The sequence below is a fragment of the Hyperoodon ampullatus genome (genome assembly GCF_949752795.1).
Source record: "Hyperoodon ampullatus genome assembly, chromosome: 14".
Lineage (NCBI taxonomy): Eukaryota > Metazoa > Chordata > Mammalia > Artiodactyla > Ziphiidae > Hyperoodon > Hyperoodon ampullatus.
In genome coordinates this window covers 23433085-23455741 of record NC_136927.1, presented here as the reverse complement: position 1 = coordinate 23455741, position 22657 = coordinate 23433085, and the positions used below count along the sequence as shown (strand labels likewise).

At 52.1% G+C, this 22657-nt stretch overlaps 3 protein-coding genes across 3 annotated transcripts in view; 1 reads left to right on the top strand and 2 right to left on the bottom strand.

Moving 5' to 3' along the window:
- Positions 1-922: 922 nt before the first annotated feature.
- On the bottom strand, positions 923-1292 carry LOC307063657 (large ribosomal subunit protein eL42-like; the record flags this gene model as incomplete). The annotated part of the gene is made up of 1 exon (XM_079719888.1): positions 923-1292. Exon 1 carries the CDS (start codon positions 1241-1243, stop codon positions 923-925), a length of 321 nt encoding a protein of 106 aa, XP_079576014.1. The 5' UTR covers positions 1244-1292.
- A 338-nt stretch (positions 1293-1630) lies between these two features.
- On the bottom strand, positions 1631-10626 carry LOC307063011 (transcription factor 20-like; the record flags this gene model as incomplete). Its single annotated transcript, XM_079718979.1, is given in 4 exon segments — positions 1631-3037; positions 3041-3099; positions 3102-3982; positions 10613-10626. Coding segments are annotated over 4 exon segments (2361 nt in total).
- A 2334-nt stretch (positions 10627-12960) lies between these two features.
- Positions 12961-22657, top strand: part of PKD1 (polycystin 1, transient receptor potential channel interacting) — a gene marked incomplete at its 5' end in the record, with an annotated part of 47888 nt that continues 38191 nt past the window's right edge. Inside the window, one exon of the mRNA XM_079718317.1 lies at positions 12961-13175. Coding sequence (XP_079574443.1) covers positions 12961-13175 — 215 coding nt within the window. The remainder of the gene's footprint in view (positions 13176-22657) is intronic.

The following is a 22657-nucleotide window of genomic DNA, read 5'->3' as shown; positions in this document are numbered from 1 at the left end:
CCAGTGCAGGGGACACAAGTTCCAGCCCTGGTCGGGGAAGATCACACATGCCGTGGAGCAACTAAGACTGTGTGCCATAGCTACTGAGCCTGCGCTCTAGAGCCCGCAAGCTACAAGTACTGAGCCTGCGCCCCTAGAACCCATGCCTCTGCAACAAGAGAAGCCACCTCAATGAGAAGCCCGCACACCGCAACGAAGAGTAGCCCCCGCTCCCCGCAACTAGAGAAAGCCTGTGCACAGCAATGAAGACCCAATGCAGCCAAAAAAAAACCAAAAACCCAAATACTAAGAATTCACCTGCCAATGCAGGTGACACGGTTTCGATCCCTGGTTTGGGAAGATCCCACATGCCGCAGAGCAACTAAGCCCATGCACCACAACTACTGAGCCTGTGCTCTAGAGCCTGCGAGCCCCAACTACTGAGCCCGAGTGCCACAACTACTGAAGCCACACTAAGTCACTAAGCGTGCCTAGAGCCCATGCTCTGCAACAAGAGAAGCCACTGCAATGAGAAGCCCACGCACCACAATGAAGAATAAACCCCGCTCGCTGCAACTAGAGAAAGCCTGCACCCAGCAATGAAGACCCAACGCAGCCAAAAATAAATTAAAAAATAATAAATAAAAATCAATTAACTAATTAATTAAAAGATCTGGACTAAGTGTCTTTTCCTGGCAAGGCTCTGATATATTTTCAATTTCTTCCTTTATTGTTAGTCTATTTGGGTTTTTTATTTCTTTTTGAGTCAGTTTTTTTTTCTTTTTTTAAGAATACCACTGCAGAAACTAACACACCATTGTAAATCAATTATACTCCAATAAAGATATTTAAAGAAAGAATATCACTGTATTTATTCTCATACAGGCAATTTTTCTATAACTTCAACATTTTCCTCTCGAAAATAGAACAAAAGTCTCAAAGCTTAGAACCGGATCACTTGGCCCTTTCTTTTCTTATCTCCTCCAAGTTCAAAATGCTTGCATCTCTTAATGGCCTGTATCCTCTTGGACCTGCAGTTGGGCTCAACACATTCAAGCCTCAGTACGATCTTCTTTGTAGTTTTAGCCTTCTTCCAGAAAATTGGGTTTGTTTGCGCACCGTAGCCACTCTGCTTCCGATCATAGCGCCTCTTTCCCTGGGCATACAGGGAATTTTTGCCCTTCTTATACTGGGTCACTTTGTGAGGCTGATGCTTTCCACACTTCTTACAGAAAGTCCTTCGGGTTTTAGGTACATTGACCATCTTTGCAGTAGAGGGGTCTTCACAGTGAAAACTAGAAACCCGATGTCCGCATTCCTGCATTGTTCTCTTGAGTCAGTTTTTATAGTTTATATTGTTCCAACATGTTTTTATATATATATTTTTTTATCCCTCCCTTTTTTAATTCCCCCCACCCTTTCCCATCATCCCCCTCCCCCCTCCCCCCACACTGTCATTATGGAGATTGTGTCCATGGAAACAGCCATTCCAACTTCTTGGGTCTTTCTTTCCTGTGGTGTCACCAGTTTGAGAGTGATGTAAGAACTTAGGAAGGAAGTGCTGACACGGCAGGCACGCGGGGTGGGGCGGGGTGGGGTGTGGCTGCACAGGAGGACCATTTCCATTCCATCACAAGGGTCCACCACCTTCTCATCTCCACAGTCTCACCTTGTGCTTGGGGCACCTCACCGAGAAGTTCTCCTCATGGAGCAAACAATCTGCATCAATGGCACACGGGTAATGGTATCGGAAGGAGCAGCCTTTGTTGTAGCAGCCCAAGGTGGCGCCTGCCTCCTGGCAGTGGGAACATTTCATCTCTCTGGCTATTTCCAGCGCTTCCTGCAGGCCATAGAGCCTGCCACAGACCAGGTAGATTCCATTGGCCCAGAGAATACAACCCTCATGGACCCAAAATTCATTGCTGTCCAGAGGTAGTTCAGGGATTTGTAACTCCAACTCGGGGCCACCTTCTGAAGTGGTGGGCACGGAGGGCTTTGAGTCCAAAACAGTCTTTTCACTGCTGCCCTCAGCGGTTGCCTTTTTACAAGGGAGCCCCCTGGACAGGGAGCGGGGGCCTCCGCCACAGTCTTCCGAGTGGTGGCGCCGCTCGAACCTGGGGTGCGCGGCCAGGCTCCTCTGCTCCTTCTGCTGCCGCTGCTGCTCTTCCTCCTCCTCAGTGTCCGTCTTGGAGCCATTTGAAGCGCTTTTGTGCCACACCTTAACTCTGCTCTGCACTTCCGTGGCCCTCTTAGGAGGCGGATTCTTGGGGAGAGTGGCTGCATAATCTTGGGGATAAAAGGGTCCAAAGAGGTCGCCCATGTTCCGGTAACTGGCCCACTTGCCACACAGACAGCACACCAGGTGCCCCATAACAGAAGACTCTGTCACGACAGGTCCCTGCAACATAAAGGATGAAGCTGCGAGAACCTTGCTCTCAGTGCTGCTGGGTGGAGGGGTCAGGGACCTCTGACCCTTCCGACCCCTCACCAATTTGGTCTGTTCTTCTACCTCAGCATTGATGATTGTACAAACGGCTCCAAGTTCACATTTATTTACTACATGGATATAAGGGAAAAAAGACTTGTTCTTGGCATCAGTTTTATCCAGTGGCTGAGTGGCATACTTCAGCTTGATCTCAGGTTCTTGGGGCTCTACGATGGGAACTGCTTGTTTGGTTTTTCGCTTCCTTGGCTGCGCCCCAGGCTTCCTTCTCTCCCTCCTTTGCCTCTGCTTTTTTGGCTTTGGCTCTCCCTCTGCAGAACCTTCTGGTATCTGAGGGGGCTGAGGGGGTGGAGGTGGTGGCTGCTGTTGTTTCTTTTGCTTATTCACACTATCGATGGGTCTCCTCTTCTTCTTTCCTGATGGGAAATAACCCTTTGGGGGAAAACCCTCCTGTTTGGGGGAAATCATCACTGTATCGTTCTCTTTCTCTTCAGCCTTGGGGTTTGCCTCAGGAGCCAATGAGCCCGCTGGAGGTACATTATTTGAGTCAGGAAAGATTAAAGGTGCTGTCCCGCCCACGGAACCATCTGGTCTCCCTTGGTTACTCCCAGGCTTCTATGAGGTGGCGGACGTCACGGCACCAGGGGGTTCCTTTCCAGCAGTGGCCTGTCTGGGTGTGTCTCGGTCTTCACTTTGTCATCCCCATTGCCACGCCACTCCTCCGAAGACCGTGCAAGAGGCTTTTCTATGCTCAACTCCTGGTTTGTTGGACAGACTAGGTCAGACACCACCTCACCTTTTCTCTTCTCCATCTCGGCATCCTGAACAGCACCACTCCCGCCTTCGGGAGGGCCGCTCTTCAAAGACAGGATGTCATCGAGAGTAACTGCGTCTCCCCCAGCCTCCGCACTGTTCGAGGATGCACTCCTCCTAATGTTTGGGGATGTGATCTTCTGAACGATAGCTTCCAATTTCAACCCCCGTCCTTTCCATGGGGGCAGTATTTTGGTCTTAGCAGGACTTGTGAGGGTAACAGCAGGGCAGTTTCTACCATCCGGACTTGGAAGGTCCTTGGAGGATTCTCTCTTAGGGATGGACTTGATCTCCTGGCTGTGAGAAAGATGGGCATAGGAATTGAAGGCTTTATCAGCACCTTCTTTTGATGGGTGAAGAAGGCGCCCTTTATCTTCAGCGTTACTGTTCTTCACATCTTGTGACTGTCTCTTACTGGGAATGGGAGAGATAAAAGAACGGACACGCCTCCTCATGATTAAGGGGTTTTGAGAAGAATGATCCTCTTGACCTGGAAGCCTTAGCATAACATTACTAGGTTTGGATGACTGTGTAGACTCAGCTAGCCCATGTCCGTCGGTCTCGTGGCGTGGTCCATACCTTTTCTGACTGGACATTCCTGGAGGACCGCTGCTTTTGGCTGGAGAAGTTTGCCGAGAAAGATCCCAACAAGATTCTTGTTGTAACTTCTGGGAGCCGTGCTTCAATTCGATGCCTTTGTTAGAAAGACCATCACTAGACATGAGGCAGCGCCCACCATCCTGACCACTGGGGTCACAACATGTTTTTAGATAAAAAGTTACACATAATTGTCTCATAATTTTTCACTCTCTATTTCTGTGAATAAACCTTCATTCTCAATCTTAATGCTCTGTATTTTATTTTCATCTCTCAGCTACACTTGCCAACAGGTTTTTTAAAATAATTAATAGCCTTGTATATTAAAAATAGCTCTTGAGGGACTTCCCTGGTGGTGCAGTGGTTAAGAACCACCTGCCGATCTTTAACACAATGTGAAGCCATTAAGATATTTTAAGCAAAGAGGAAAAAAATGAACTGAGTCCCATCTTGATAAGACCATTCATGCTACAGTATGGAGAACCAGTGACAAGTTAGCAGAGTGGATATGGGGGGATATTTTGGAAGCTGCTTTGCTAGTCCAGGTAAGAGAAGACAATATCTTGGACTAGTGTAAAATCAGTGAAAATACAGAGAAGTAGATGAGATCTAGAAACTTAGGAAGTTAAAAAGAACCTTATAATAAATTAAATGTAAAGTATAAAGGAAACAGTGATACCATATGTGACTAATTTCTGGTCCATAGAACTGAATGGGTGGGTTTCCATTTATTGAGACAGGAGACTATGAAAGGACTTTAGAGGGAATAGTATGAGTTAAAATTAAACATGATGGTTTTGAGGATCATTTTGGTTAGCTATGTGGGTGTGGACCTGAGAGAGTACATCTTAGCTGGGAATACATATCTGAAAGTCAGAGAACATAATGAATTAATTTCTTAGCTAAGGATTAGGGTGGGAAGATTAGCAATATCTGGTGAGAAAGTAATGTAATATGGAGAAGAAAATAGAAGAGTTCCAAATTTGTTACTATGCCAATAGCCAGGTAAAAGAAGATGGTCCTGTAAATTTGAATGAAGTGACCCTAGTAAGAGCTGTGTCAGCAAAGTTATGGAAGTAGAAGCCAGACTGGAGTAGGAGGTAAGGATTCAATACATATGGTCAACTTCTAAAAAATTTATTATAAATGGGGATGAAAGAGTAAGGCTCTCTCATAGATGTAGGAGGATGTAGATTCTGAAGAAGTGTTGGTATGTATATATGTATGTGTGTTTATATAGGAAAGATAAAGTATATTTGAGTGCCATTGAGAGAATTCAAGTGAGCATATAGGAGAGCAGTGGTATGAAAGTGATGTAGGGGGTAAAAATGTTTCCATTCTTCCCTTTTAGATTTTTTGCTGGCCTAGTAATTAAATTGACATAAGACAGATTAACAGGAGAAAAACAAATTTAATTTTGTACGTATGGGAGCTCCAAGATATCAGATCCAAGAGCAAGTCAGGCAATTGAGGCTTATATGCCATCTTGAACTAAGGAATGGCATAGGAGCCTGGGGCTTCAAAGGAGGGGAGGGTAATTCACAGGACAAAAAAAAAAAAAAAAAAAAAGAACCACCTGCCAATGCAGGGGACATGGGTTCGATCCCTGCTCTGGGAGGATCCCACATGCCACAGAGCAACTAAGCCCGTGCACCACAACTACTGAGCCTGCACTCTAGAGCCTGCAAGCCACAACTACTGAGTTCGCATGCCACAACTACTGAAGCCCACATGCCTAGAGCCCGTGCTCCACAACAAGAGAAGCCTGCGTGCAGCAATGAAGACCCAACACAGCCAAAAATAAATTAATTAATTTTAAAAAATAGCTCTTGATTTTATTAATCAATTCTCTTTCTTTTAAAATAACTTCTGTTCTTAGCTTTCTAATTTCCTTGCTTCTACTTTCTTTTGGTTTATTTTATAGTTGTTTTTCTAGAATGTTGACAGGGATGTTCAACATATATACTATTTTGATTTTTCATGCTCATCAATTTTAAAAAAGTGAGGGACTTCCGTGGTGGTCCAGTGGCTAAGACTCCACACTCCCAATGCAGAGGGCCTGTGTTCGATCCCTGGTCAGGGAACTAGATCCCATATGCCACAACTAAAGATCCCGCATGCTGCAACTAAGACCTGGCACAGCCAAATAAATTAATAAATAAATAAATATTAAAATTTTTTTTAAAGTAATGTTATCAGTTTCTCTCCATGTATCAATATAACTTTGCATCCCAGAGATTTGATAAGATATATGCTCATTACTAGTCACCTCTAATAATCTGATTTTAATTTTGATTTAAAATTATTAAAGTTAAATTCTAAAAGTTAAAAGATTTAAAAGACGGTATTTCAATTTCTACAGGGTTAGATTTTTAAAAATCAGCTTTACTGGAGCATAATTTACATACACTAACATTCACCATTTTTAACTAAACAATTTGGTGAGTTTTGACAAATATATTTATTTAAGCATCACCATATTCATGCGATAAAACATTTTTGTCACACAAAATTTCTTATGCCCCTTTGCAGTAATTCCCTCCCTCAACCCCAGCCCCTGGCTACCACTGATCTGCTTTTTGTCACTGTAAGTGTTTAGATATTTAAGAAACAACTTTATTGAGGTCTAATTGACATCCAATAACTGCACATTTAAAAAACATATACTTATTTATATTTATTTATTTATTTTGGCTGCGCTGGGTCTTAGTTGCACCATGAGGGATCTTCATTCCAGCATGTGGACTCTTAGTTACGGCATGCAGACTTCTTAGTTGTGGCATGCATGTGGGATCTAGTTCCCTGATCAGTGATCAAACCCGGGCCCCCTGCATTGGGAGTGTGGAGTCTTACCCACTAGACCACCAGGGGAGTCCCAACTGCACATTTTTAAAGTGTACAATTCGATAAGTTTTGACATAAGTATACACCCATGAAACCATCACTGCAATTAAGATAATGACAATATCCATCACTTCCACATTTACCTTTCAATTATCTGAGTCGTCAGGATGTCCAGCCTTGTCTGAAGATTCTCTGCAAATTGCTCTTCAGGCTCCTACTCAGGTGAGCATCCCTGGGTTAGGGTGGGTTTGGGGGAGCCCCAGCTGTGGGCTAGACTCAAGATGTGGTGGAGTTAGCAGGTGAAAGGACCCAGAGCACCTCTAGGGGGCAGTGTTTCCTAAGGCCATTTTATTGCCTAATCATTTCCAGATACTTGACAAAATACTGTTACATAAACTAGAACTTGTTAACTGTGCTGTTCAAACTCTCCATATCTTACTGAATTTTTAAAAAAATTGTCTACTTGATTTGTAAAATTCCAAGGAAGGTGTAAGAAAGCCTCCACAATGATTTTGTGAGTTTTCAACAGTTTAGCTGTGTGTGCTGATGTTCTGTTTTTTTTTTTTTTTTTTTTTTTTTTTTTGCAGTACGCAGGCCTCTCACTGTTGTGGCCTCTCCCGTCACGGAGCACAGGCTCCGGACGCGCAGGCTCAGCGGCCATGGCTCATGGGCCCAGCCGCTCCGCGGCATGTGGGATCTTCCCGGACTGGGGCACGAACCCGTGTCCCCTGCATCGGCAGGCGGACTCTCAACCACTGCGCCATCAGGGAAGCCCTGATGTTCTATTTTTTGAGAATATGATGGTTCATTATATGTTCTACACAGATTATACCTTTAATTAGTGTAAAAAAAATTGGACTCTTTCTCCATTTGCTACCTTTTGCTTTAGGTTCTATTTTTCTAGTATTAATACTGCCACCCCACCCTCTTGTGTCTTTATTTTTCTATTTCTTTACTCTATTTCTTTACTCTTTATTTGTCTTAGCTGTGTCCCTGTAAACCATATTTACCTGGATTTAGTGTGTCTTCTCATTATGAGAATCCTTGCTCTTTAACAGGGGAATTTAACACATTTATATTTATAATGATCACCCACATGCTTGGTCTTATTTTGTGTTCTGATTAATACACTGATACACTATTTCCTTTTTTAATTCTTTCCTGCTTGGGCTGATCAGGTTTTCTTGTTTCTTTCCCCACACCTCTAGTTTTCCCCTTTATTTTATGTTAATAGTTATCATTAACTATTAATAAAAATGTTTTAATCTATATTTTATCAAGAATTAAACATCTCTATCATGTCCCATTCTCTGAATCAGACAAGATCTTTGGCACATTTTATTTCCTCTGATTCACCAGGTGGTTTGTTGAAATAGTCTACAGAATTTGATTTCCAGATAATTAATTTTTTTTTTTTTTTGGCTGCACTGGTGGCTTCTCTTGTTGCAGAGCACAGGCTCTAGGTGTGCAGGCTTCAGTAGGTGTAGCACACAAGCTCAGTAGTTGTGGCACACAGGCCCTAGAACGTGTGGGCTTCAGTAGTTGTGGCAGAGTGCGGGCTCAGTAGTTGAGGTGCAGGGGCTTAGTTGCTCCACGGAATGTGGGATCTTCCTGGACCAGGGATCGAGCCCATGTCCCCTGCATTGGCAGGTGGATTCTTAACCACTGTGCCACCAGGAAAGTCCAAGATAATTAATTTTCTTCTTTAAACATATGTCTTTCCTGGGGACTTCCTTGGTGGTCCAGTGGTTAAGACTGTGTGCTTCCAATGCAGGGGGTGCAGGTTCAATCCCCGGTCAGGGAAATAAGGTACCACATGCCGTGTGGCAAAAAAAAAGTATATATATATATATGTCTGTTCTATTTTAGAAATCCTTTCCAAACAATTGCATTTACTCCACAACCACCTTCAAACCATCATTTAGATAATTAATCTGTTTTGCTCATTTTGCATCACTGTCTCTCTTTTTTTAAAAAAATAAATTTATTTATTTATTTGGCTGCGATGGGTCTTAGTTGTGGCATGCAGGATCTTTCATTGCAGCGCGCAGGTGTGTGGGCTTCTGTAGTTGCAGCACACAGGCTCTAGAGTGTGTGGGCTCAGTAGTTGTGGTACGTGGGCTTAGTTGCCCCACAGCATGTGGGATCTTAGCTCCCTGACCAGGGATCAAACGGGTATCCCTTACATTGGAAGGCAGATTCTTAACCACTGGACCACCAGGGAAGTCCCTACATCACTGCCTCTGATGAGTTTATCTTCCCTCATCTTGAGTCCTTGAATCTTATCAGTTTGTCATTGACTGGAATTAAAAGCTTGGGTTTGGAAAGTAATCTCTGTCCTTTCACTTACCTGCTGTGTGACCAGGCAAATTTCTTAACCTCTCTGTGCCTTAGTTACCTCATTTAATAAAGGGAATAATAATAGAATCCACCTCCCAGAGTTGTGAAGAGTCAATGGAATAAGGCAATGAATGAATGGGTGAAGAACTGAAGGATGTGGGTTTCCTCCCTCCAATCTCTCAAGAAGTTCTCACCACTAATCCTTTCACTCCCTGTGCACACACTCTTTTTCTTTCTCTGTGGTCTGCTTCTCCCTCTCTGTTGACACTCTTCCCTTGGCCTGGAAAGTGGTTCAAGTCTCTCTCATGTTAAGAAAAAACTTTCGGGACTTCCCTGGTGGTCCAGTGGCTAAGACTCCACGCTCCCAATGCAGGGGGCCTGGGTTCGATCCGTGGTCAGGGAACTAGATCCCACATGCTGCAACTAAGAGTTCACATGCCGGGGCTTCCCTGGTGGCGCAGTGGTTGAGAGTCCGCCTGCCGATGCAGGGGACACGGGTTCGTGCCCCAGTCCGGGAAGATCCCACATGCCGCAGAGCGGCTAGGCCCGTGTGCCATGGCCGCTGAGCCTGCGCGTCCGGAGCCTGTGCTCCACAACGGGAGAGGCCACAACAGTGAGAGGCCCGCATACCGCAAAAAAAAAAAAAAAAAAGAGTTCGCATGCCACAACTAAGACCCGGCACAGCCAGATAGATACATAAATAAATATATTAAAAAATATATATTTAAAAAAATAAAAAACTTTTGCCATTGCTCTGTGTCCCTCTCTTGTCCCTTGACTCTCTTTTCTTTCATGTCTAATCTTCTAGAAACAGTGAAACAAGCCATGTCTACACCCCCTCACTTGCTACCAACCTGCTGGCATATGTCTTCCTACCAGCCCCTCCACTCAACGTGCCCTCAGTAAAGGTCACTGGTGAACACCATGCCTTGAGTTTCGTGCAGCAACATGGCAGGGTGGAGGCACAGGTTGACCCTGAGGAGTGCTGTCCAGTAGGGGTATTGACAAACTGGGGGACAAATGCTTGGCTTGCAGTAGATAGCTCATAAATGTGTCCCCTGAATGGCTGTGTGATGTGAATGAGCATGAGATGGGGGCTGGGGAGGCTTCCTGGAGGAGGAGGCACCTCAGCTGAGTCTGCATGGGGGTGGGATGGAAAAGCATTCCAAGCAAAGGGAAGAACATGGGGAAAGTCCAGGAGGTGTGAGGCTGTAGAGAGTTCTGGAAGCCCCAAGTGGAGGTACATGTGGGCCTGTGCAGTATGTGGGGGGATCAGGGAGGGACTCTCAGCTGTACCTGCCCAGCCCTGCTCTGTTCCTGTAGCCCAAGCCCCTGTTGACTTCTCCCTATAGCTGTTCCCTCAACTTCCACACACTGTGCCTCAGTTTCCTTCTACTTCTCTGGCTGTCTCACTTAGACTCCCCTTAAGGTCTCCCTCCTCCCCAACTCTAGGTTGGGGTTCCCTGCCTCTGGATTCTTCCACCCGTCCCAGGTGCGCTCACCAACCCCCTTCCAGCTTCACACCCCACCTCCAGCTACACTCTGGGTACCTTCTCAAGTGGCCCAAGCACCATCTGTCCAGAACCCCCTCCTCACCTTTCCCTCCACATCTCTCCTTCCCTGGGACATCCTCCCATCCCCCATTTTCCCCCAGCAAACAGTTTCTCCACCCATTCTGGCTCCCAACCGCCAGGCAGGGCATCATCTGAGCCTCCTCCTTCTCCCACTTCCCCCACAACCAGTCCTGAGACTGTTTCCCACTTGGGCCTCCTGCTCCTTCTCCCTCCCCTTGTCTCATCCCATCAACCCCACCTTGGCTTAGCCCCCATGCCAGTGTTTCCAAACTGGGTTCCCAAGCACTCCCTCTGTGATTCTGTGTAAAAAGGTTCATGAGTCCCAAAAGGTTTGCAGGTTTCACAATCCCTCCCTGTTAGGATGGAAGTTCCTCCTCATGTCTAACTTAAGTCCCTCCCCCAAACTGCTCCAAGATACTGATTTGGAGACAAAGGGGGCTGTGAGAACTGAGTCTTGAGAATGGACCACAGCTGCTGGAGCAGGACCATCCCCTTCCCCTACCCCAGGCCACAGGCTGGAGATCCTCTGTCTGCTCCTAGGTTGTTTGACCTGTGAGACATGGCAGGCTGTTCCCTGTTCATCCCTGGCCTGTGCCTGTGCTGGGGACCTGTTCTTCTTTCGGTCTTTCCTGGGAGCTGGCTCTGAGCTGATGTGATCTTCCCCCAGCCCTAAAACGTAGGTTTACTATTCTCATTACCCAGATGAGAAAGGGAGGCATCTGGGTGCTGCTTCATGCCCAGGTGAATAGCAGAGCTTTAGTGTGCCCCACAGTGGTCCTGCTTGGACTCCCCCAGCAAGTGGCAGCAGGACATGGGTCCAGCACCTGTGGGTTTAGTTGAGGTTTCCAACTAGCTTAAGCAGAGACAGAGCACAGAGAGGAAGCTGGGAAGTCTCAGGATGCGGCCTGACCCCAAGTCTCCAGACAGTGGTACAGAGGCCTTGCTCACATGGGGGTCTGGGGACCCCCTCCCTGTGACCACTCTGTCCAGGTTCTGGAGGAGGGACTCAACTGACCAGCGTGGGTCAGGTGTCCACTCGTGGCCCAGTGGTCGAAAAATTTATTTCTTCATTATTTTAAAAGTTGAGATATAATTCACATACCATAAAATTCACCCTTTTAGGAGCACAATTCAGTGATTTTAGTATATTTACAAGGCTGTGCAATCATTACCACTAATTCCAGAAGGTTCTCATCATCCCCAAAAGGAACCCCACACCCATTAGCAGTCACTACCCATTCCCCCTCCCTCCAGCCCCAGGAGCCACTAATCTACTTCTTGTCTTTATGGATTTGCCTGTTTGGGACATTTTTAAATAAAGGGAATTATATAATATGAGGTCCTTTTTGTCTAGCTTCCAGCATGTTTTCAGGGTTCATCCATGTTGTTCGGCTTGGATTCTTCCCACCACGTGCGTTAGTTTCGTAATTAAATCCTGCGCACACAGAGGAACAAAATCTCCCTTGGCAGAGTCACAGCACGGAGTACATCGCGGAAAGAGCGGGCAAACTGCGGCCGGAGCGGGAGGACGTGGGCTTCCAGGCTCGCAGAGCGCAGCCTATGCCCAGCGGCCGGCGGGAGGCCGGGATGCTGAACTTCACCGCCCAGGTGAGGCCCAACTTGGGCGTCACCACCGTGACAGCGAGAGCTAGCCGCCACTCCTCGCCGGCGCCCTGGTAACTCCACGAGAGAAGGCGGTGCGCATTTATTGAGTGCCTACTGTGTGCCAGGCGTTCTTGAAACCGCGGTGGCGGAGAGGGACAGAGGCGCTGGGAGTGGATGAGCGCGCGTAACGGGCGCTCGGAGGTCCCAGCTGGTGTTTTCAGTGTTGTTACTGCTCTGGCGCTGAGTGAGGTCTGTGAGGCGCGCACGCGGCGGGGAGGGGGCAGAGCGCAGACCTAGGCCGCCGCTCCCTGGGGAGCAGAGCCCGAGGCCCGGCCCACTGCTTGTGCGAAGGGAGGAGCTCCAGGCGCCTTGCCCATCTAGCCCCGCCCCACCGGCACCCACGCTACAGAGCGAAGGGCGGAGCCTTGGGGCGACCCGCCCTGGCGCTCGCCCCTCGCCGCGCCCAACAGGGCCGAGCAGGGGGCGGGGCCTAAGGGCGGCCCGCCCCGCGCCGCGCCGGGAGGAGGAGGAGCCGGCGACCGGCCCGCACTGCAGCGCCAGCGCGCGAGCGGACGGCTGTGGACCCAGAGCCGGGCCAGGGTGCCGAGCGGGCGTCGCGTAGGCAGACAGGCCGCGGCCGCCGCCAGATCCCCCTCCCGCGCCCAGCCATGCCGTGCGCGGGCCCAGCCTGAGCCGAGGCCTCCGAGGCCGGGCAGGCTCGGGGCCTCGGGACCGGGCCGGGGCCATGCTTGCGCTGCCCTGACGATGCCGCCCGCCGCGCCCGCCCGCCTGGCGCTCGCCTTGGGCCTGGGCCTGTGGCTCGGGGCGCTGGCGGGGGTCCCCGGGCGCGGCTGCGGACCGTGCGCGCCCCCCTGCCTCTGCGGCCCGGCGCCCGGCGCCGCCTGCCGCGTCAACTGCTCCGGCCGAGGACTGCGGACGCTCGGGCCCGCGCTGCGCATCCCCGCGGACGCCACAGCGCTGTGAGTAACCCGCCGCCCGCGACGCGGGCCGGGCGGTTGCCATGGCGCCCGGCGGGCGCAAGGACTGGCGGCGGCCGAGGCCCGGCGGGGCGCGGGGCGCCTGCACCCTTCGGGGAGAGGCCGGCCGGGCAGGCCGCCGGCCTGGCGGGCCTCACAGGGCGTGGGCGCGTCCCCGGCCTCTAGAAGGGGAAACGGAGTGCGGGCCAGGCCTCTCCCAGGGCGAGGCTCCAGCGCAGTGAGGTCGGCCCGACTAAATAAGGAAAACCTGGGACCGGGGCCGGCTCTCAGCCCGCCTGGCCTCAGCCAGAGGGAAATAGGAAAATACCGGATTCTGTGCAGGCGGAGACATCGCACCACCCGGTGGTGCTCCGCCAACGCCAGCTGACTGGGGGCCTGTAGCATCGTGCGGAGGCGGGGCGGGAAGGTCTCTGAAAAACACTTAAACGCTAATTAGAGACTAATAGGATGCGGCTTGGCCTGGGCGCATACCCAGCACTTGGGAGCCCAGGAGTAGGAAGCTAGAAGGTGGAGAGCTCTATCTGGGATGACAGGGAAGGCTCTCCGGAGGGGGTGGACAAGAATTTGATGGATGTGTAAGAATTGGCCTGTTACTTGAGGGGCAGGAAGGTGGGTTTAGGGGAAGGGAGGAGGGAACCATATGTGCAAAGGCCTGGAGGCTGGACTTGGTCGAACGTGGGTGTAGGGGTACACTTCCAGTGTGGCAACTGTGGGGGGAAGGGGTAGTGTGAGGGAGTGGGAGCAGGCTGGGTGGTGGGCTGGCGTCATGAAGGGCCTCATTTGTGCACTTTAGCGTTCTGATGTTATCCTGGGAACAGTAGGGGTGTAGCATGGCCATGAAGGGGTTTAAAACGCTGAAAAGCCATTGTCAGGTTTGTATTTTGGCAGAAATAATAACAGGCAGTCTTTATGGAGAGCTTGCCTCCAGCCCGGGCCTGTGCCAAGCTCTGGTTGTGAATTGTCACACATAACCCTCATCCTAACTCTCTGAGGTGAGGTACAGTGAAGATGACCATTTTACAGATGAGAAAACAGCCCAAAGGTGATGGTGATGTGATTTGTCCAAGCACAAGTAGCAAGTAACAGCCAGTACATGGCAGAGGGAGGGTTTGACTGTGAGGAGCTGAGGGTTGGATTGAAAGGGATTCAGGGGACTGATATTTTCAGATGGTTGTCCCCAGAGATGGGGACAGGCTCAGGGCCTGCTTATCCATATCCCTCCGGCCCCATTTGGGTACTTCCAGACACCTAAGCCAGGACTCCATCACTCCCTGGCTGCATGCTGGAATCCCTTGGTGGGGGTTTAACATCCCCAGGCTTATTAAACCTGGGATTTGGTTTTGTAATGTTCCCTGGGTGACTCCAGTGTGTGGCCACCTTTTATCAGGGGGACCCTCATGGTCAGTGTTCAGACGAGTTTGGATGTTGGCAGGTGGGGCAGGGGTGGGTGCTTCTCCTGGATGGGTTCTCCTTGGGGCTTTGCTGGGGGTTGGGGCTGGGGGCAACCAGGTTCTCCAGGAGCAGCGGCTGGGAGCCATGGGACCACGCTGTCATCTTGCTCCCTGCCAGCTTAAGTGTTTGCCATCACAGCTGTCTCTGTGGAGGTGGGCTTCTGGCCTGCAGCCAGTGCCCACACAATCGTTTTGGATCCACCCCAATCCTTGTTTCTCAACGCTGTGAGTAAGGTTACATACGTCTCTCGTGGGCTGAGAGCTGCTGGGGGGCCAGGCCCCAGCTCCTGCTGGTTATTCCCGCTTCCTCATCACCTGGCGGCCTGCTGGCCTCCAGGAGCTGTCCAGGAAATAAACGGTACTGGTAGCTTGGCCAGGGGCCTGCAGCAGGGTGCAGGCTCCCAGGCATAGCAACGGAGCCTGAGCCTGTTGCCTTGCATGTGTCCCCTTAGGCTCTGGTCTTGGGTTTTGGAGGTCCAGGGAGCTGGTGGCCTGGCCTGAGCCAGCAGGATTCCCAGGGTTGCTGACCCTGCAGCATGTGATGATGGGACTCTGGGAGGAGGGGGATGGGGAATAGAGGAGACTTCATGTTCTTGTTGACACTCTGAAGCTGCCTCTGGGAGATTTCCAGAGGACTGGGTGCAAAATGGTAAACTGGGCCCTTGGGTGCAAATGTTAAGGCCCCCTCACCCCAGTCCCTCAGGCCACCATCTGTGCTCTGTGGGCTGCCCCAGCCATTCTGCCTGTCCACCCTGCAAACCCCCTCCTCAGGGAGCAGGAGATGGGTGAGCCTTCTCATCTCCAAGGGAGCAGGGCTGAGCTCAGAGATGCCAGGGAGCCTCCCGGGTGAGGGTGTGCGTGTCCAGGGGCCCCAGTACCCCTGCCTCCTGGGTGTCACCAGCAGCCTCCTCTAGCGGGCTCAGGCCTGGTGTCTCTGTCATCAGTGTCTCGCAGCCACCCCTCCATTTGAGACTCCTTGGCCAGCCTGAGGTGGGGCAGGACAGCTGTGTCCAGACTTGGGTGGGAGGACGGGCTGGCTGGTGGGGGATTTGGGGCCCCTGGGCCTCGGCATGCAGGATGGCCCAGGGTTCTGAGACCGTAGCCTTTCTTGGTTTAAGTGATGCTGCTGGGAGATGACAGCCTGAAAAAGATGACGTTACTCAGTAAAATGTTGTTGCTCTCCTATTTTTGAAGCTTTTATCCTGGAGAGTTTGAACATACATATTTGTGGGAGGAATAGTGTGATGAACCTCATGGACCCACTGCCCTGTGGCCTGGCCTGCCCCTCCACACCTCCACCCTACCCCAACCCATTTTGGAAGCAAATTCCAGCCATCCTACTTTTGATCTGTAAGCATTTTGGAATGTATGGTGACACCTCGATCACACCTAAAACAGTGCATAATTCCCCGATCACTTTACATGTCCAGTGTGTTCAAATTTGTGGTTGTCTCAGTTTTTTGTTTTTTTTTTTTGCGGTACGCGGGCCTCTCACCGCCGTGGCCTCTCCCACTGCGGAGCACAGGCTCCGGACGCGCAGGCCCAGCGGCCATGGCCCACGGGCCCAGCCGCTCCACGGCATGCGGGATCCCCCCGGACCGGGGCACGAACCCGCGTCCCCCGCATCGGCAGGCGGACTCCCAACCACTGCGCCACCAGGGAAGCCCTGTCTCAGTTTTTTTAGTAGATTGAATTAGGACCCAAATAAGGTCCACGCAGTGGCAGTGCGGTTAGTTGATGTCTTTTAAATCTCTGTGGATGTGTAGGCTTTCCTTCCATCTGTTTCCTCTTGTGCGATTTATTGAAGAAACCGGCTCCGACGGCACCCGGCTTTTGGATTGTGTCTCTGTGTGTCCCTCTGCCCTTGGTGTTCTTCCTGTACATTGATGGTCGGGTCCAGAGCTGTGTTGTATGGTGAGCCACGTTTCAAGTGCTCCAGCCACAGAGCCAGCGGGCTACCATGTTGGACAGGACGGCATAGAGAGTTCTAGATGTGACAGCACTGCTCCAGGTGCTGTCAATTATTTTCAGGTGTGGTTGCTTTTGGCCGACAGCTTTTCAGGTGATGTGAGCTGCTAATTTTGGCCAGGGGCCCAAAGTGGGCCTCGTACTGTCTTGTGAATGTTTGGGTCTAGGACTAGGCTCAGAGCAGGGACTCGTAGGCACTTGGTTCGCTGATTAAAATATTGGGGCCTTAGGGTCTTCCATTGGCTGGGGGCACCCAGGGCCTCGCCCTTCCTCGCCTGTGCCCCTAAATAATAGGGGAGTCTCTGGGAGACTCAGCCCCCGGGGCCTGCACAGGACATGGGTGTGAGGGAAGGTGAACATCGGGGAGTAGACCCCTGGGCTTGACGTGGGCCTGGCACGTGTGTAACATGTTAGATTGCCGGTGTCATGCACGTGGCTGCTTTGAGGGCTGGCGGGGCAGCGGAGGGGCCTGTCTCTGGGCCCTCACCAGAGGGAGGGCCTGGCTGCTGTGTGCCTGGCCCTGTGCCAGGGGTCTTCAAGGCCCACGTCTCTGAGGCTTTTATGACAGCAGAGCCAGTGTTAAACCAAAAGACAGATGATGGGGAGGAGGCCGTTTTGGAGGGGCTCTCTGGAAGGATCCCCAGTGTAGGTGACATTGAAGCCAAGACTCAGTGCTCACGCAGGAGTCATGCAGGGGCTGGGAGAGAGCGTCCCAGATAGAGGGGACAGCCTGGTAGAGTCTCAGAGGTGCCAGGTGATGGAGGGGTGGGAGGTGGGGCCTCTATTGAGAGAGCAAGGGGGCAGCATTGAGGGACCCAGGAGAGAAGCGTCATGATTGACATCTTCTAGAAAGAACACTAGCTGGGGCGTGGAGACAGTGGGTTTCAGGAGGCCCTGGGTGTCCTGCGTACCCAGCTGGTCTCTCCCTCACATTCCCTGAGCTGCATATGATAGCTGGCACTTGGAAATGCAGACTAAGTGCACATGTAACATTAGTTTTGTGGTAAGACAGAGACTGCAGATTTGTCTGAACTGTGGACAAGAGGGCACACCCTGCCTTCTGTATGAGGTCCCCTGGCAGGTCAGGCAGGTGAATGGGGAGGCTTCAGCTTCATCTGTGACACCTGGGGACATGAAGGGACCAACAACCAGAGCATTCCCAGTGCCAGTAACCCTCAGGAGCCAGGCAGTAGCTGGGAGCAGTGAGGACAGCCACCATCCAGGAGGGTGAACACACCTGCAAAACGACTGCAGGGTGGGGAAAACATATGCAAATCATGTGTCTGATGAAGGACTTGTAGCTAGAATACATAAAAACCTTTATGACTCAGTGCTAAAAAATGGGCAAAGGGGCTTCCCTGGTGGCGCAGTGGTTAAGAATCTGCCTGCCAATGCAGGGGACATGGGTTCGAGCCCTGGTCTGGGAAGATCCCACATGCCGTGGAGCAACTAAGCCCGTGAGCCACAACTACTGAGCTTGCGCATCTGGAGCCTGTGCTCTGCAAAGGGAGAGGCCACGACAGTGAGAGGCCCATGCACCGCGATGAAGAGTGGCCCCCGCTCGCCGCAACTGGAGAAAGCCCTTGCACAGAAACGAAGACCCAACACAGCCAAAAATAAATATAAATAAATAAATTAAAAAAAAATAAAAATAAAAAATGGGCAAAGGATCTGAACAGATCAATCTCCAAAGGAGATACACAAATGACCAATAAGCACATGAAAAGATGCTCAGTGTCTAGCTTTCAGGGAAATGCAAATCAAAATTACAGTGAGATACCATTTCACACCCACTGGGATGGCTGTCACCAAAAGACAGACAATAAGGAGTGTTGGTGAGAACGTGGAGAAATTGGAATCCTCGTGCACGGCTGGTGGGGATGTAGGATGGGGCGGCATTTTGGAGAAAAGTATGGCAGCTCCAAAGAAGATTAAGCTAAGCGTAGAGTTAGCATAGGGCCCAGCCATTCTCCTCCCAGGTGTATGTACACCCAAGAGACACGAAACCTACGTCCACACAAAAACTTGTACACAGGTGTCCGTAGCAGCATTATTCATAGTACCTGGAAGGTGGAAACAACTCAGGTGTCTATCAAGAGATGAATAGATACGCAGAATGTGGTCTGTTCATGAAATATTATTCAGCCATGAAAAAGAATGAAGTACTGATACATGCTACAACGTGGATGAGCCTTGCAAACATGTTCAGTGAAAGAAGCCAGACACAAAAAGCCACATGTTGCATGATTGCACTGATAAGAAATGTCAAGAACAGGCCAATCCATGTAGGCACAAGCAGACTAGTGTCTACAGCTGGGATGGGGGATGGGGGTGGGGGATGGAGGCCAAGCATTGTGGGGTTTCTGTTTTGGGGGATGAAAATGTTCTGGAATTAAATGGTGGTGGTGGTGGTTGCACAACCTTGAGAATATACTAAAAACCACTGAATTGTAAACTTTAGAAGGGTGAGCTTTATAGTATGTGAATTATAAAACAAATCTCTGCAGAAAATATCCCAGGGGTGCACCCCACTTCCACAGCCGCCTTGTCTTCTCCACAGTTGCCATGAGTGGGGACTCTCTGCTGAGCCCTTTTCTTGTGATGTGTTGGCCCAGTGCAGTTGGGTTAGAACCACACTTGGTTCCATTTTACAGACCAGGAAACTGAGGCTCCCAGAGGTTGAGTCACTTCCTAGGGTCACGTGGCTGGTAGGTTGTGGCAGAGAGGTGATTTCATCAGCACGCTCTGGGACATATCCCTGGCACTGCATTTGGGGGCCTGGGGTACAGCACCAGTGACCTGCTTCGTCAGCAGACAGAGGTGGCAGTGGGGGCATCCCTGAGTGGGGCTGGGGTATGTTTGAATGGGACCAGGTGGACTCTGGACTCAGGCCCCAGCTGCTTGCCTGGCCCTGCCCTCCCCAGCCCTTGCCACCAGCTCCCTCCTTGAAATTCCCTTGGCTGTCCCTGCTCTGGTCCTCCCCACTGACTTTCTGTTTGGTTCCAGGAGGGAGACAAGGAACACAGGAGTAGGGGACTTAGGCTCTGGGTCAGACCTGGTTCACATCCCAGCTCCTCCACTTCCTATATGACCTTGGCTGAGTCACTCGGCCTCTCTGAGTTTCAGTTGCCTCACCTGCAAAATGGGTACCATGAGTGGATGAACCTTATGTGGTTGTGGGGCCTCAGAGGTGAGGGTGTATGGTGCACCCACGGGACTCGGTTGATGGTGGCCACAATAATCATAACTGTTGCCAGAGTGGCCCCCCAGTCCCTTCTCTGTGTTCTCAGAGCCCATTACCTTATACCCAAGCACTGGCAGGAGTTGGGCCCCTAGGACCTGCCCTGCCGCAGAGCAGACAAAAAGCCTGAGGAGAGGTGCCCCTGAACTGTTGCACATGTGCCCGTGACTGTGTTGCTCAGACCAAATGCTGCAGCAGATGGGAAACGCACAGATGAGCCTTGGGCAGGCAGGCTCCTACACACCCCTCGGCACCCAGTCCAGGAGGTCCCCTGTCCAGAAGCCTTCCTGCCTCCTCTGGTCTGGCCTCAGAGGTGCCTTCAATGCAAAGCCAGATGGCTGTTGGGATGTGTCACGCCTGGCATGTTTCTCTTGTGTTTTTATCTGTTTTATGCATTTGTGTGTTCGATGCCTCCATGTGTGGATGTGTAACATGGTGAAGTTATGAGGCATAAACAGCACTGTGAGCTCTCGTGTACACCTTGTTCTGTGCCCTGAGCTGATGAGGCACCATTGGAATCTGCGCACACTCGAGCTGCTCAGTGCTCCCCGTGGCTGCCCCTCTCACCGCAGCCCTCGTGTTGCCCCTTGAGGAGCTGACCGGTGCGGGCGCTTTCAGGGCAGGTGTGCCCAGCGTGCGCAGACTCGGTCTCCCTTTCCCAGATCTCTGCAGGCCCGTCCTGTGGCTTCCGCCTCGGAGGTTAGGTTCGGGCTCCTCTCCGGCTGCTCTGCCGTCTTGTGACAGCTGGCCCGGTGGCGGTGCCACTGCCTTCGCCCCCAACCCGGGGGGCCTGTGCCATGTGGGTGGGCGTGTGGGGACCCTGGCTCCCGAGGGGGACCCCGGCTGGGGTTTGGTTTCAAGTGAGGAAGCCATTTTGGATGAGACACACATTTTCCTTTCCGGAACACTCTGCGGCGGCCAGCGCCACAACGGGAACCCAGCCGGGCCCAGCCCACCGAGTGCTGGAATGAAAACACCCTGCTCTGGCTGCGCTGTCTGGGGTGGCGGCCGCCGCCTGAGATGGGTGCGCTGGGGCTCACCCTCTGTGCTGGCCGGCCAGGCCGCGTGCCTGCAGTCTCGCTGCTGGGCAGTCGCAGCTGGAAAATGCGGCTCATGTCCTTTCTTGCCGGAACACCTCGTTCTTTATGGCTTGGCAGTTGTCTCTGCCGAAGGGCCCAGTGGTACCCAGCCGCCCATGCCAGGGAGGGGGCTACATTTGGGGGCCACAGTGGGCAGGGCTCTTTCTCCCTCTGAGGTGCCCATGGGCCCAGGCCTGGCAGAGTGTGTCCCCAGTTCTAGCAGACCTGGAGTCCACTCTGGGATCCTATGGGGCTGCCCTGGAAAGGGCTCTGTCCTGAGGCGGGGCAGAAGCCAGCCTTGCCTTTTGGCTGAGGCAAGGAGTGAGGGCCAGTGCTCTGGGCAAGGCTAAAAGCACCTGGGGCCTCCAGATCCTGCACCTCTAAACTGAGCCCTGTAGCCCAGTGGCCGTGCCCAGCGGCCGACTGGGTGACGGGATTGCTGGCCACGCTGGATGATGCTTCTGCCCCTGGAATTCTGGAGGCCATGTGCCGGCTCCCAAGCCAGGATGGGGAGAGCCCCGGCTACCTTTCTCCCTCACTGTTCGGACTCTCGGGAGCGACCACAGGGTGAGGAGGGCAGCCTCCTGGAGCCTCAGCGTTTCCATCTGTAGAAGGGGTCGGTGCAGCCCCTGCCCTGGCTGGCTGTGACGGGCCAGAGTGCAGAGGGACATCCCAGCTGAAGGCAGCACCTGGGTGCCAGCGTCCCTGGGTACTGGTCCTTTTCCTCCCCTTGCTCTGAAGAGTGGCCCCAAATCCCCAGCTGCAGGTGGAGGGGCAAGCTGGGCCCTCTCCTGGGAGGGTCCCCTCTTTCTCAGCCCCTCGCCACCCCCCGCCCCCGGTCTTATTAATGCCCTGATGGTGGCTGCCTCTTTGTAGGCTGATCTGGGAAGGCCCCTCTTCGGGGCTCCCTTCCTTGTCCTGGCCTATAGTTCCAGGGGGTTCCTGGGCAGGGGATGTCACCACACCAGACGCCTGTGTCTCATCCTGGTGATGGTTCAGTCGTGGGATGGCCACGCCTGGTGAGGGAGCCCATAACATGCTCAGGGAAACACAGGCCACCTCCAATTCCGACACCCTGGGACAAGGCGCCAGGGGGCTCTCGCAGGCCTTTCCCTGTCTTTGAGGTCCAGACCCCCTTTCTGGGCCCTAATTTGGCGCCAGATGGGGGTGGGTGGCTTGGGCTGGCCCCTCCATGCCCCTTGCGCCAAGAGCCTGCCCCCTGCCCACCCCTGCAGCTCACCCTCTCCGCATGTTTTTCTTCAGATCGGCTCTCTCTCCAAAACGAATTCATTAATTTAAACATCATCATTTCCGCCCCTGGAAGCCAGCCTCTCTCACCATAAATAGAAGGGAATGAAGACAGAGTGAGGTTACTAGACTCAAACTGACCCACCCCGTCCCGCTGCCAGAAGGAGCCGTTACCGCGGCGTCGAGTGGGGGCACTGGGAGCCGAGCGTGTGGGTGGGGTCTGGACCAGCCTGTGGGGTCCCAGGGCGCCGGGACCAGCCTGTGGCCTCTCATCCCTTCTGCCTCAACCTGGCTCCTGAGGGGATGTGTTGGGGGTCCCCCGTGGCTGGGCTGAGGGAAGCCTGTTTCCCTGGAGCCCTGGGGCCTCCATGGAGAGGACAGGGCAGCTGAGGCTGCATTTCTGGAAGCCCAGCGAGAGCGGGAAGCAGGAGCCCTGGGCCTCGGATGGGGAGTGGGGGGCCTTCTCCTGCCGCAGCT